The sequence below is a fragment of the Nyctibius grandis genome, chromosome 3 (genome assembly GCF_013368605.1).
Source record: "Nyctibius grandis isolate bNycGra1 chromosome 3, bNycGra1.pri, whole genome shotgun sequence".
Lineage (NCBI taxonomy): Eukaryota > Metazoa > Chordata > Aves > Nyctibiiformes > Nyctibiidae > Nyctibius > Nyctibius grandis.
In genome coordinates, this window is record NC_090660.1 from 86,526,711 (window position 1) to 86,539,660 (window position 12,950).

The window sequence follows — 12,950 nt, forward strand, 5'->3', positions numbered from 1 at the left end:
CTTGTTAGTGAGGATCAGATCCAGCAGCGCTCCTCTCCTAGTTGGCTCACCCACCATTTGCAACAGAAAGTTATCATCAATGCACTGGAGGAACCTCCTGGACTGGGGATGGCTGGCTGAGCCATATGTATATAAAACATATATGTTTTTATATTATATATGTTTTATATATATATTTATATATATATGTTTTTATATAAACATGGAAATCAACTGTGTGCTTAGATTGCAATACAGAGTTCTGGCAAAGAACAAAGAGGACATGGAGAAAGAAAATCAGTGCAAGAAAGGAAAAATCTAGAATGGCTTGTTTGTTTTGCAGCCCAATTAGCCCAACCTAATCCACTCTCTTAAGCAAAGCAAGCATATAACTTTGCCTAAAGAGAAAGGAAAATTAAGGAAATTCATTTACTACTTGTCTCCAAAGGAAAATTATACTTATGACATCATGCTTCTGAAGCATGCCAGCAGAAAAGGATTCAAAGGGCTCCTACAGACTTAGGTCTGCAAGAGAGCTCAGAAGAACAAAATCCTGCTATACCTCTCGCTGCGTCAGCTTTCCGAAGGACAGGATCACTGCAGTACTCTTCCTTTTGCTCTTCTTCTTGGAATGGAACCCTGAACCCATCTGATTTGCCCTACTCACTCATCCCTACATGCAGCTCTTTCTGATTTTGGATCAGAAGTTCTTCCTTCAGGGCATATTTCAGGGAGATTTTGGGAGTGCTTACAGAATGACTGTGCAACTGTGTTCTAATTATTTAAGAAGTTGGTGCTCATCAGCAAGATGTTCTAATTTTCTGTGTAAGCATTCAGCCCTCTTCAATTGCAACTTCATTTAGCTTAAATCACCTGTACTGAAGTTGGCTGAACTGAGTTATTTCACAAATACTGGGAGGCTGAACACAAGCAAATGAACAGAAACAGCAGCTCAGCTTGTGAACAATAGCTTTTAAACACCCTGTACTGTACTTTAACTTGATTTGGTGCCCAGACTAAGTAACATGAGCTCAAGCGTTGACTCAAAGTCTCCCAGGTATTGTGGAAAGAATTCTCATCTCCCCTTAAAAATGAGGTTGATGCAATTCTACACAGTGCTGCCAAGTCAGTATGTGTTAGATGTGCACATTTACAATGAATTTACAAGGACTTCTGTGAGCATGTCAGGGAACTAGAATTTCTGAGTCAGTTGTGTAAGCTACCTACTGAGCCACTAGCCTTAGAACAAGGGAGGAGCTGAGCTGTCACAGCTGCGGCTGGGAGAAAGCTACAACAGCTAAGGAAGCAAGATAGTACAAGCATGACCTTACCTAACAGACCACTGCTTTAACATGTTATCTCACATAAAAGACTACTGCTTTATAGGGTTTAAAAACAAATAACCAACCACCAAAATATGCTGTAAAACTAGCTTCTGCATTTGACAAGTCCACAGGTTTATCCACACACTCTACACACTACTAACACACCATTAGGAAATATTAGCTTAATTGAGTCCGAATATCCCACAGTCCATCTCAAGTTTTATTCAGGAATGGATTCACTTAACTAAGAACAAACAACCGTGAGAGCACGTCTTCTAGTTACCTTTAAGTAGAACTTTGATATCTCAAATAGACGCTGGCTGCACGATGCAAAGCACTTGTGATCCTCTGCAATTCCATGTTTTTGAAGAGTCTTAGCAACCACCTCCTTCAGCATCTTGGAAACAACAGAAACATACTCAAAAGTTCATCCCAATTATTGGCATGAAAAATTGTCCAAGGGAAGGAAAAAAAAAAAAAAAATGAACACTTGATCTCTTTTGATCTTGCCTCTGTCATTAATTCATAGGCCAAATGCCATCAACCCACTGACCAAATTTGGGCAGAGTTATTTAACAATCTATATTCATTTCCCTCATCACAAAAATTAGGGAAATGCTTTCATGTCAAAGCTATGTAAAGAATCAGTGAATATTCACATCAGACTTGGAAGACAGAAAAAAATTGACAATGGCTTGGGTTTTCTCTTCTCCAAAACACTATATATATATATACACACACATATGTATGAAAAACTTTTCTTTATATTGATAGTCTCTTGTTTGACACATCCATATTAAAAAAATAATACACAAAAAAAAAATCAAGCACTACAGTCAGATTAAAACATTTACTCTGACTTTCTTTATACCAGAGATGTTTAAACTTTGCTGTAGATCTGAATGAGTCACACCAGTTCACGCTTACTTGGGTCCTCCCAACTTGCCTTTGACAGTACGACATCAACATTCATGCAGTGTCCTCTCTAGCACCCTGGGATTAATTTAAAATTAGTATCACAACGCCAGAAACAGTTTTGTGTACTGTATTTTAAAAGTGGCATTCGTAATATATACAGCTATTAATTAAACATTATATCAAAGTATTTAAATGTTATCTCAATTAATGGACTTGTACAACCATTGGAATATCTTTTTGTTCTCACAATAGTCTGTTCTTCCACAATGGCTTTGACCCTTCCAGCACAGATCTTTCTTTGGTGCCTTTAGATTTTATATTAATTTTCTACATTTCATAACTCTTATTCATTGATATCCATTACTACCTTTTTTATTCCTAGTTGTTACTCTCAGCCATAATTCCCTGGGCATGATATAATATTCCTTGCACGCTTTTTCACTCCTTGCTTCTGCAGCACCCTCCTCAGTGCCTTCAGGATTCACTTATACAAGTGAACAGAATGAAATTTAATAATAACAGAGACGAAGACAGTTCACTTTGAGTTAAAGAATAAAAAAATCAAGCCACATGGAAAGAAGTTAAGCAGATGCTTTTTCACGAAGCAAACAACATAAACTTTTACCCTTGTATGCTTCTGAGATCTTGATTCCTTAGCTGGCTTTGAAGTCTCAGATTCAGTTGCACTTACACAACTTGCTGAGCCAACCTCAGTGGTTACTTTGTGGGGCTCTCCAGGCTGTTTCAATGGCACCGAAGCTAAAGAAACTGATCTTTCGGAGCGCTTCCTTGTTACAGCAACTGTATAGTGACTCCCACTACTTCCGCTTGCCTGAGAGAGGAGAGAATCTGTACTCTCAGATTTGGTTAGCCTGGAAAGAAAAAAAAAAAAGAACTTTTAGGTTTTGTACTGACTCTTTCGGTGCCTTTGTTTCTGCTATAGAGGCTGCTGCTAAGAGTATTAAGTACTGTACATTCTTTCAAACAGCACGTGAAAACAGCAGACAGGGTTCTATTATGTAACTTTTTTTGTATTAGAACACTTTACTGACTCATTTGGTCTCTGCTATGTAGATCCATTGCACCTCTGATTAAAAAAGTCTAGAAATAAACTGAAGAAATTAGTTAACTAAGAAAAGGAACTCTTTGGAAGAAGGGGTAGTTTTGCAGATGGACCCTTCACCTAGATAGCTATGAAGAGACAAGTTTACTGGCCTCCAGTCTCAGGATAAGACAAAACTTCTTGAAACTATCTGATTTCTTCTGGCCCTACAGGAATGTCAGAATTCATCTTTATGGAAAGTTGGGTGTTACAGTTCTACTGGAACATCATAATGCTTGATCCTTCAACGGTAAGAGCGTTAGTAATTCTCAAACTCCAGTTTATGAAGTGCTAAGTACCATCGCATCTTCTTTTCTAACTATTCAGTAAGCTGCAAAAGATATGGATATGCCTAAAACCGTACCTCTGTTAAAGGCTTACTGTGATTAGATTGCAAGACTGGAAAGAAGGAAGAAGTGAACTATTACAGTCAAAAGTGAATTCAGAAGTAGCGTTGCATAGCAGTTATTTTTTATTGACGCAAAGAGGTTGCATCTTCAGAGTGAGGACAAGGTACAAAGGGAAATCTTAAAAACTAGACTTCCAGAAAAGGCTTTAATAAATAAGGCTGACAATAAGTTTGAATTTCGGTAGGTCACCCTATACCAGCAGTTCTTTGGATTAGGAATTCAATTATTCTGTTTGTACAGTGCTTGGCTTTCTAAACCTTTAGTTGTTTATTTGTACTGCAACAGCACTGACAGTTTCGGTGCTAGATGAGGCTGTCTGTCATCTTTTCAAAGACACTTGAGACTTTGCAAGATACAACCCCAAATCTCTTAAATAAAAGGTGCCTGTGCTGCATGGTTTTGATTAATCTAGTGCTATCAATGAGAGGTCACACTTGAGAAAAAAAAAGAAACTACAGAAGAGGATTAAACAACTAGAACATTTGTCTAGATAGCTTCACTAAAAACATTTTGAGAGGGGAAAAAAAGATGCATTTCACAAGAGACTACTGAAATAATTCACGCTAAAGATTTATTTTATTCAGTGCATTACCTTTTCTTGGGATAAAGGTAATCCAAGTCTTTTGATCTGCGTTTTAGCCTTGATGCCTCTGTTTTGAATTCGCTTTGTAAAGACTCTCCATCAGGGACACTTCCAGGTTCTGACAAGACTGCGGGAGATGCGAGAGGGCTCAAGACAACCGGCACAGGGCAGCACTCTTTGGCACAAGTAGTCTGAGTTTCATAGCGAATAAGACGAGTCTGAAGTTCAGCATATCCCACATCTCTCTCTAAGGCTCTTCTGTTATCCAGACAATATCTAAAAGTGAAATTGGTGAGAAATCTGTGAGAGAAAGTGTCTGCTTTATTACAATCAGAAAAAAAAATCCAGAACTTACTTTTGACTACCATATAAACTCCAAAACTTTTTTTTTTTCTGGACTCATGTACTGTTCTGAAAGATACATTAAAACAGCCCAGTAAATTAACACATGCCTGATGGATTTACCTATATTTAAGTCTAACTCCAACAAAGAAGCTGAGCCATATACTATTTTTAAGTCTTTACACTGTAGTCTTACAAATAAGATTTCCATGGACATTAGCAGAATTTTTTCCTTGAACAGTAAGTGATGAATTAGGATGCTGGCAATGGATTTTTTGCTCCTTATAGTCAACTCTGTATTACATTTGTTTCAGTCTCTCTATTTTAGATTTTACTGTTCTTCATATTCAGTGCATACTTAACAGATGTTACCCCTGTTAACATGCTAACCAGTGTGACACTCCAAAAAAAAAACAGCGATGAGGATAGCTCTGAACCCAAATACATGATGAACCCAGCACACCATAATGGATACAGTTTCTTCAGACCTCAGACCTTGCAAGCATCCACCAAAACTTTGAGACTCAGAAAATATCAGGTTATTATATATAAAATGATACACTCCAATATGATAATATGATCATACAATATGCCTCCATTTCTTCCTGGGAGAATGCAACTTTCCCAGTCAAAAAAAACCAACTAAACCAAACCACCAACCCAAGATTTCTTCAGTGCATATGCCGTAAGAGAATCACACATGAAACGCCTGAAGAAAACACCCTAATGTACAATATATGTGGTTTGCAAGTTACGAGTACTTGCCAATCCCAAAATGCAGCGATTCTGACATAATTTTAGGAAGAGCCAGGTTGTGCCAAAAATTAGGTTGCTGTGAGACTGTATTAATTCAGTGTAAGTATGAGGAAGATGATAGCATTTAAAACACTTAACATACACTATTTAGTATAGATTCTTTGCTAAGTGCACTCTTTGGAAATGCAACCTTTAGCTTTGTCTGAGACAAGCACTGCTATGTGAGAGTGTCAAATTTTTTAAATGCTAATAATACAAAAGTGTCACTGAACAAGCACAAGCTTCCCAGCTTCCTATTGATTGCAAAGAGTAAGTGGTTTAATCAACCAAATCAAAAGAAGAAACTGTATTAAAGATGGCGGAGCTGAAAGAGAACAAACAAACAGTGCTAACTCAGTGAAACATACTCAGAAGATTACAACACCACAAAATGCATCTTAACTTTTCTCTTGTGTAAATGATTTCCAAGATTCCTTGCAAGAGACCAATATTTCATCGCCCAGTAACTTACATTAGCTCTACTGCAGGGAAAGACAACAGTATTAGTCAATATTATTCCATCCTTTTCTTAAGAAGCATTCTGAACAACGTGAGCAATCTCTCATCCCACCCTCCAAAATACTTCACGATGTTTCCTACTCTTAGGAAGTCTAGACATATTCTTTACTTTTACCTTAACACAGAGTTACATTAAATTATTAGATCTGATTTTTCTACTTTCTTCAGAGTATTTTCATATTCAGGGAGAAATTCACTCTTCAAATAACAGACCACTGCATCCATTTCTACAGCTGAGTAAGACTTTCCACTAGAAATAAATTAATTATCTGATAAGAGTAAGTTCTCTTAATTTACAAATTTCAAGGTATTTAATTTTCCTTATTTATATTCTCAGTCCCCTGAGTAATCCCATCCCCTACAAAGATAAAAATATTTTTATCTTTAGAAGTTAAATTGCTATTTTACTCACTCTGCTTTAACAGCAATTACTTTCTCTTTGCAACACAGGATCCAAGTGTTTGGCATCAGTTCATTACACCAGAAATTTGTTTAATCATAACTGACTGCTACTTCTGGTTTTGTTGACAAGACTTTAGTTCCAAATATAAACACAGCAGCTATGCAGATGGAAACTGCAATCACTACTGCATGGTACAAAACACATCTGCTCCAAAAGACCATATGATACTCCGGCTACAATATATTCTGGTCATACAGCTGCAGGTTCCTCCCTTTCACACTAGTTTCCACCATCTCACCCTACTGCTTCTCACCCTTATTGCTAGCATATTCCTCTGGTAACATTAATATGCCAGGGTCTCCCTCCTCTCCACAATATCCAGATCTCCCTGTAGTCTCTACCTGTCACATTTTGCTATGAGAAGAGGCAGCACAAGCTGGGCTGTGCCTAATTTGAATCCCCATGCACACTCCCTCTTGAGGTCAGGCAGGTCAGCAAGCTACCACATACCAACAGACCATGGCCAAGTGCTTTCTTCCCACACCTGAGAGGACAAATCTGCATTTCTCCTATCTACCCAGTTGCCTCTTTGTGCCTTTTTATTACAAATCTAAAAAGGCTAATGGGCTCATGAGTTACCACTTAGAAAAAGAGAAGAAACAGATAGCTGAACAGATAGAGTGACTGTTTCATTTCCCTAGAGAATGTGGCTAAGATTACCAGATATTAAACACAGGCTTAACCAAACTATTCGTGCAGTTGACAGGAAAAAATACTAGCAGTATCATTAGTCACATTCTGATAATCTGAAAATGGGATTTTACAAGGCGGCAGAAATTTGCATGAAGACCAAACTGCCTGTGCTTGGCATCCACTGCATTTCTTAATATATACAGCGTTAAGACTAAGAGTCTGTCCACAGGAAGAGTTATGCTGAATTATCTACTCTAGCATTCATGTATGTCCTTTTCCTCTTCTCCTCAATGACTATATTTTTCTAAACATTTTTATACAGTTACATTATATGACGTTTGCCCATCTGAAGCTTTGACAAGTAACTAACACTGGCTGTCTGGGACTAAATACAGTCCTAACCATATCGATCCTTTTGAAGATTCTTACCACTAACACTTGCCTGCTGGTGTTGTTTTCAGGTTCCCTGAACATACAGGTAGCTTCACAGCAGGTCTCACAAACCTTGTGACTATTAGTCTGAAAGTGCCTACAACTTAACATCAAAGTAGAAACTGTGTATGTAGTTCACCCATGTGCTGCTCCAGCAGCTTGATATGTACTAATGAACCCTCTTCCTCTTGCCACTTCCAATTCTGAATTAAATTTTTCAGAGACACTGAGAACAGCTACAGCAGTACAACTTAGAAAAAAAACTTAAATTTTTTTACATTACCATCAAGGCAGGAGTGTTGCAATTTAAACCAGTGAATAAAATAAAGGGAAGAAAGGGAGATGTGCAAAGTTGTTCCAGTAAAGGAAAAGGATACATAGTTTTGCATAATTAACAATAATGTTGCTTGAAATGTTTCTAATTATACCTGGATTGGAAGCTGAAAAATAATTTTGGAAAAAGAAGCCAGGAAACTTACTCAAGTCCATGATAATGGCATCCAGCTGCTTTTTCAAAAGGCAAACCTCTGAGTTTCCGAGGAGTAAGCTCTGGTGTCAAAAGGAATGCGTTTTCACTGAAAGGAAAAAAATACAGATCTACTTTAAGTAGTTACAGTCAGGATAAATTATAGTTCCAGAAGTCAGAAACAAATGCCTTAACACAGAAAGACCAAAACAGCATGTCTTGTAGCTGAGCCCCTGGGGTACAGCATCAATGGAAAATTAAATCTTTATTGAAGTGAGAGTTTAAGTTCAACTAATACCTACCGAGCTATTATTATTACAGAAGCTCTTAGACATTTCAAGCAGTTTAGAGGTCACTGCTCCAAATAATTTATCAATAAAACCAGGCAACTGTAACCCCATTTCACAACGGGGCACCCAATAGCAGAATGAACTGAGAGGAACTGGGAACTGACCTCCCTTTTCTCAATCCAGTGCTACAATCAGTGAATTCCTTCCCTTTAGCTTCAAGCTATTGTCTCACTGAACACTCACCTTTCCCAGGCTTCATAACTAACCACTTGCCTCCTGTGATATTTGAATTCCAGCAACTAAATCATATGAATGGATTCAAAGTGTTTCAACAGAATAAGCCATAGCAAGACAGACAGAGCGAGCTTGCTGCCAGATCCTAGCATACCCTGTAAAGTCACATCCCAATTATCTCTAAAGAAGGGAAGAGATGAAGGCAAGATGCAGCAGTATCTGAAACTTACACATTGCTTCAAGTTTAATTCACATAGACTGTCTCTGCACCATTACCACTGAAAAATTATCTGGCAAAACATCCAGGAAAGATGTGATACTGAATCTAGCAAAATGGCCATTTAGAAACACTGTCAGCCAATACTCTAACCTACAAACCTCTATTTAAGCTCAAACATGGAAATCAAGTGAAAACTCCTTTAATTCACCAGTTTCTCATGAAAATCTTTTTCCTTCTGTTGGTCAGGAAAATCTTTGTCTTAGGGTCTATAGTCACTGTGCTTGAACATCTACTGTGCAAAGCTGCTAATTATTCCAGAGAATCTAGTCAGAGTGTCTCTAGGTGGGCAAGCAGCTAGGAGTACAGAGTTCTGCTGGACACAACAGTAACAGCAAGCTGGTATGACAGAAATACAATGGTTCAGCATCTCCCAGACAACAATCTAGCTATGGAATTTCATAGGTTTTCTGGTTTCTTTTCAGGGCAATGAGAATACATATGTACAGTGTAAATCATTGGCAGACCTTGCAGCCTTCAAGCAAAAACATTTAGTCTGCTTTATTATCCAGTATCTTGACTTTGTCTTTATACTTCCCTTAGATATCCAAGACCTCTAAGTATTATGAGAGAGACTTACACACTTAAATAGGCTCAGCTATTGCCCTTTTTACACTTTAATTTTCTTCCCACCTAGTCTCCCCTCCACTGAATGAAAGAAATCACACTGATAAAATTAAAGTTCTGCCACAGTAACTTCTGCTTTGCTAGAAATACTCTTTTGGAAATGGACATGTATAGCAGCAGCAGCAGCTTGTAGCATAGCCATGGCAAAGCTCTACTGGCACACTTTTGCACATCAGGTGATTATTTTGTTATTTCAATGCATAGGACCAACGTCATCATCTCCAGCCACTTCAGATTCTGAAAGAACTAAATAGCAAGACTGACTGGAGGACCTTAACAGTGGATTGCACTGGCAGGCATGTGATGCAAGGATGTTGCAAGTTACAAACTCAAATCCAGTTAGGCCATTCTGAGACTCTCATTCAGTCGTTGTTCACATTCCCATACATCAGTTCTTAATATTATCTTCAGTGGTTTTAATGTGCTGGATTCATACCGTTTGGGAATTTGTAGTGGCTGAAGATCACCAACTGGTAAGCCTTCTGGTGTGAAATATTTCAGTAATTCTTTAGCATCGAGCAATGTCAGTGACTCCCGCTGGCTATCTTTATGCCCCAGTAATTGCTCAGATGAATGTGCAAACATAGAAACTCTGAAAACAGGAAAAGAAAAAAAAGATCAATCTAAGAATTTTTCTTTTCACTGTAGTAATCTCAATTTTATTAAAAAAAATCACTGCTAGTCTAGAGCAATTAAAAGTATTTGCAAAGTAAAATGAACAATGTTGCTCCTTGAATATTTACACGAACGTTCATGATAAAGTTTATTTGATGCAAATTCTCTACTATCCTACTGAAGAAAGTAACTTCTTAAGATTTTATAGCTTAGTTATGAAATACAACATGGGAAAAACATTATCTATCCTTTTTTTCCATTTATGGACCTGTAAGGTCAAAAATTAATTCCTGTTTAAAAAAAGAAAAAAAAGAGACATACAATATGCAGCAAAGGAACCATAAAGCCACTACTGCACTCAACTCTCCACTCTATTTTTTTTTTTTTAGTGTCTTCAATCAAGTATAGCAAAGTTCTCTCTTTTCTACTGTTAAGCAACATGCTGTACACTGATTCAGGATAAGTAGAAGACAACCAGTTTGGAATACAATGAAATAAACATTAACTGACTATGAAACAGAAAGGTCCATCAGAAAGCTTTTCAAAAGCTAATTAGAAGGGAGAGCTTTACCTGTTTGAGAAACAAAAGCCAATAATAACAATAATAATACCCATGAGAAGGAAAAGATCTAATGTGAGAAGTTCTGACACGCAGAACTCCAATCCAGGCCATGGCCAACTATGGTATTTGAAAGACAGAAATGGGATGGGAGTGAGTAAGAAAAAGGCAGTTGGACACCTGGCTCTAAAGGTCTGTCAGCAAAAATATTAAGACCCAGCAAAGACCATGAAATCTTACACAAAAAGAGAGCTAAGCTGAAATCAATAGGCTGTATTAAGTGACACAAAGGTCTACAGGTTTCACATAAACAGCACTGAAGGAAAAACAAAACTAAATATAAATCTGAAATATAAAACCAATAGGATCTTCTACTTTAAGATTACTTGAGACCTGATACTAAGCCTTAACTATTTAGGAAATGTGAGGAGATTAGAAACACATTGTACATGGTGACAAAAACTGCTGTACTATCTTTACTATTTATGCCCCAGGGCATGTTGGGAGGAAAAAAAAGCTTTTGTATGCTTTTCTACTATGGCTATTATTTTCTAGTACTCATTTTGGTAATTTAGTTTTGGAACTATGTTACTTTTAACTAACTTTCAGCTGTGTTTTGTCAATAAAAATCAAAACAATACTACTTTAAATACCAAGAAAATACAGCTTTGGAAATTGACAGAAACTTAGTTTTAGCCTTAAGCAATGTTTCCTCTGGAAGATTATCAGTGTATTTGAAAACAGTTCACAAAGTGGCTATCAACATACACAGTTCCTCTAGAGTAATGTTCAATGGCCACTACAAAGAAAATCTCCACTATTTAACCATTACCTCATTTTTTGTTTGTTTTTTTCAAAGTTTTCCAAATTCTGAAGAACGTGTCTTTCTGGCCACTCCAACGGATTTGGCTCCATTAAATCAGATTCTGCAAGAAATATATGGTGGATAACCCTTAATAGAAATAGGGAGTCTTATTATTTAAAGAAATACATATACATATATATACTCCTTTATATATATATTCGTTTATAGATATGTAAGAACATATAAATATAAGGAAAATCTGCCTGTTGCTGTGATCAGAAATGTTTTCTGCATATTTTTTTGTCAAGGAAAAGAAAGGAAATAGTTAACGCGAGGGTAATTTCAGTTTGCAAAAAAGCCTAGAAAGCTACTTTACTTTTTTCCTTCTATTTTCCCCTCTTTTGGTAAAAGACTCCCCTCCTTTTAGTAAAAAACTGAACATAGGTATGAAAATACATCAAAAGAGAGTAAGCAGTGTATTTTCTAAATAACAATACCTACCAGAAGTCACAGTGCATGACCTAGTGTTATCGGCAACCTTCTGTAGAACAGGTTTAGGAAGACTAGTGTTGCACAGGTCCAAAAAACATTCTCTTGTAAGTTCTAACAAGTTCTTGAACTCATCAGCAGAAATAACTGGAGGCTGCTTGGTCAATTCCTTTCTCTCTATAAACGGAAAGAGAAAGAAAGAAAGAAAAGCTACTGCACCTGCTAAATAACAAAGAATAACTGGAGCCTGCTAAAAAGCAAACAAACAAAAAAAATCCCCAGCCCAAAACAATAACATAAATAAGTTAACTTGTCACTTACTATTGTACCCTTAAGCAAGGTATGGATGGTTTATGCCATGGGCAAGTGAAAACACTTAGCAGTGAGCATAGCTGAAATCACAGGAATCACCTTTTTACAGTCCTTTAATTTCTGTATATGTGCATTTCTGAGTATTTCCAGGTTTGAATCCCCTAGAGACAAACATCTGGACTTGCTGAGCCTAAACATGAAAAGCTCCAGTCTGCAGAGCCTCCTACCCACCTATTTTTGCTGCTGTTGCAGGAGTGTGGCTCCAATATAAATGATAGCCTGTTCTGGCCTCTTTGGTCAGAATATCAAGAGTCAGGTAATTCTGATATGATTTAGGACGACGAGCAAATCCCAACTGCTCCTATTTGGTCTTTATCCTAATGGAAATGGGTGACCCACTCGAAACAAACTATAACACAAGCTCTAAGGCAGCCCCAAGCTCAGGATTAAAGTAGACAGGAATGTGAGAATGACTGCAAGTTGATGGGCGTGGGGGGTGGAAGACAAGACTAAGAGCAAAAATCTTAATTTCCTTAAGCTGGTATTCTGTTAATGGTAATACACTTAAATTATCTTCACAGTATGCCATTTTCAATAATCTAGCCAATCTCTCAGAAGCATTTTTTTGTTTCAATTGAGTCTCTTAAAGCAATGGACTTAAAAAAAATCAGGACAGTCAAATGTACTTCTCTGCAAAGTCATGAAAATCTACAGAGGATGACCTTTCAGTTATTATTATGAATGATGTATCACGATAAATGTTACAAATCTCCAA

At 37.2% G+C, this 12,950-nt stretch overlaps 1 protein-coding gene across 1 annotated transcript in view; it reads right to left on the bottom strand.

Annotated features, from left to right (window-relative positions):
- The window catches only part of MTBP (MDM2 binding protein), a 39,856-nt gene that overhangs the window by 4,999 nt on the left and 21,907 nt on the right, over positions 1–12,950 (bottom strand). Inside the window, exons 14-20 of the mRNA XM_068396655.1 lie at positions 11,876–12,040; positions 11,402–11,495; positions 9,832–9,987; positions 7,981–8,076; positions 4,327–4,593; positions 2,848–3,094; positions 1,588–1,701 (exon numbers count right to left, since the gene is read on the bottom strand). Of these exons, the coding sequence (XP_068252756.1) occupies positions 1,588–1,701; positions 2,848–3,094; positions 4,327–4,593; positions 7,981–8,076; positions 9,832–9,987; positions 11,402–11,495; positions 11,876–12,040 (1,139 nt within the window). The remainder of the gene's footprint in view (positions 1–1,587; positions 1,702–2,847; positions 3,095–4,326; positions 4,594–7,980; positions 8,077–9,831; positions 9,988–11,401; positions 11,496–11,875; positions 12,041–12,950) is intronic.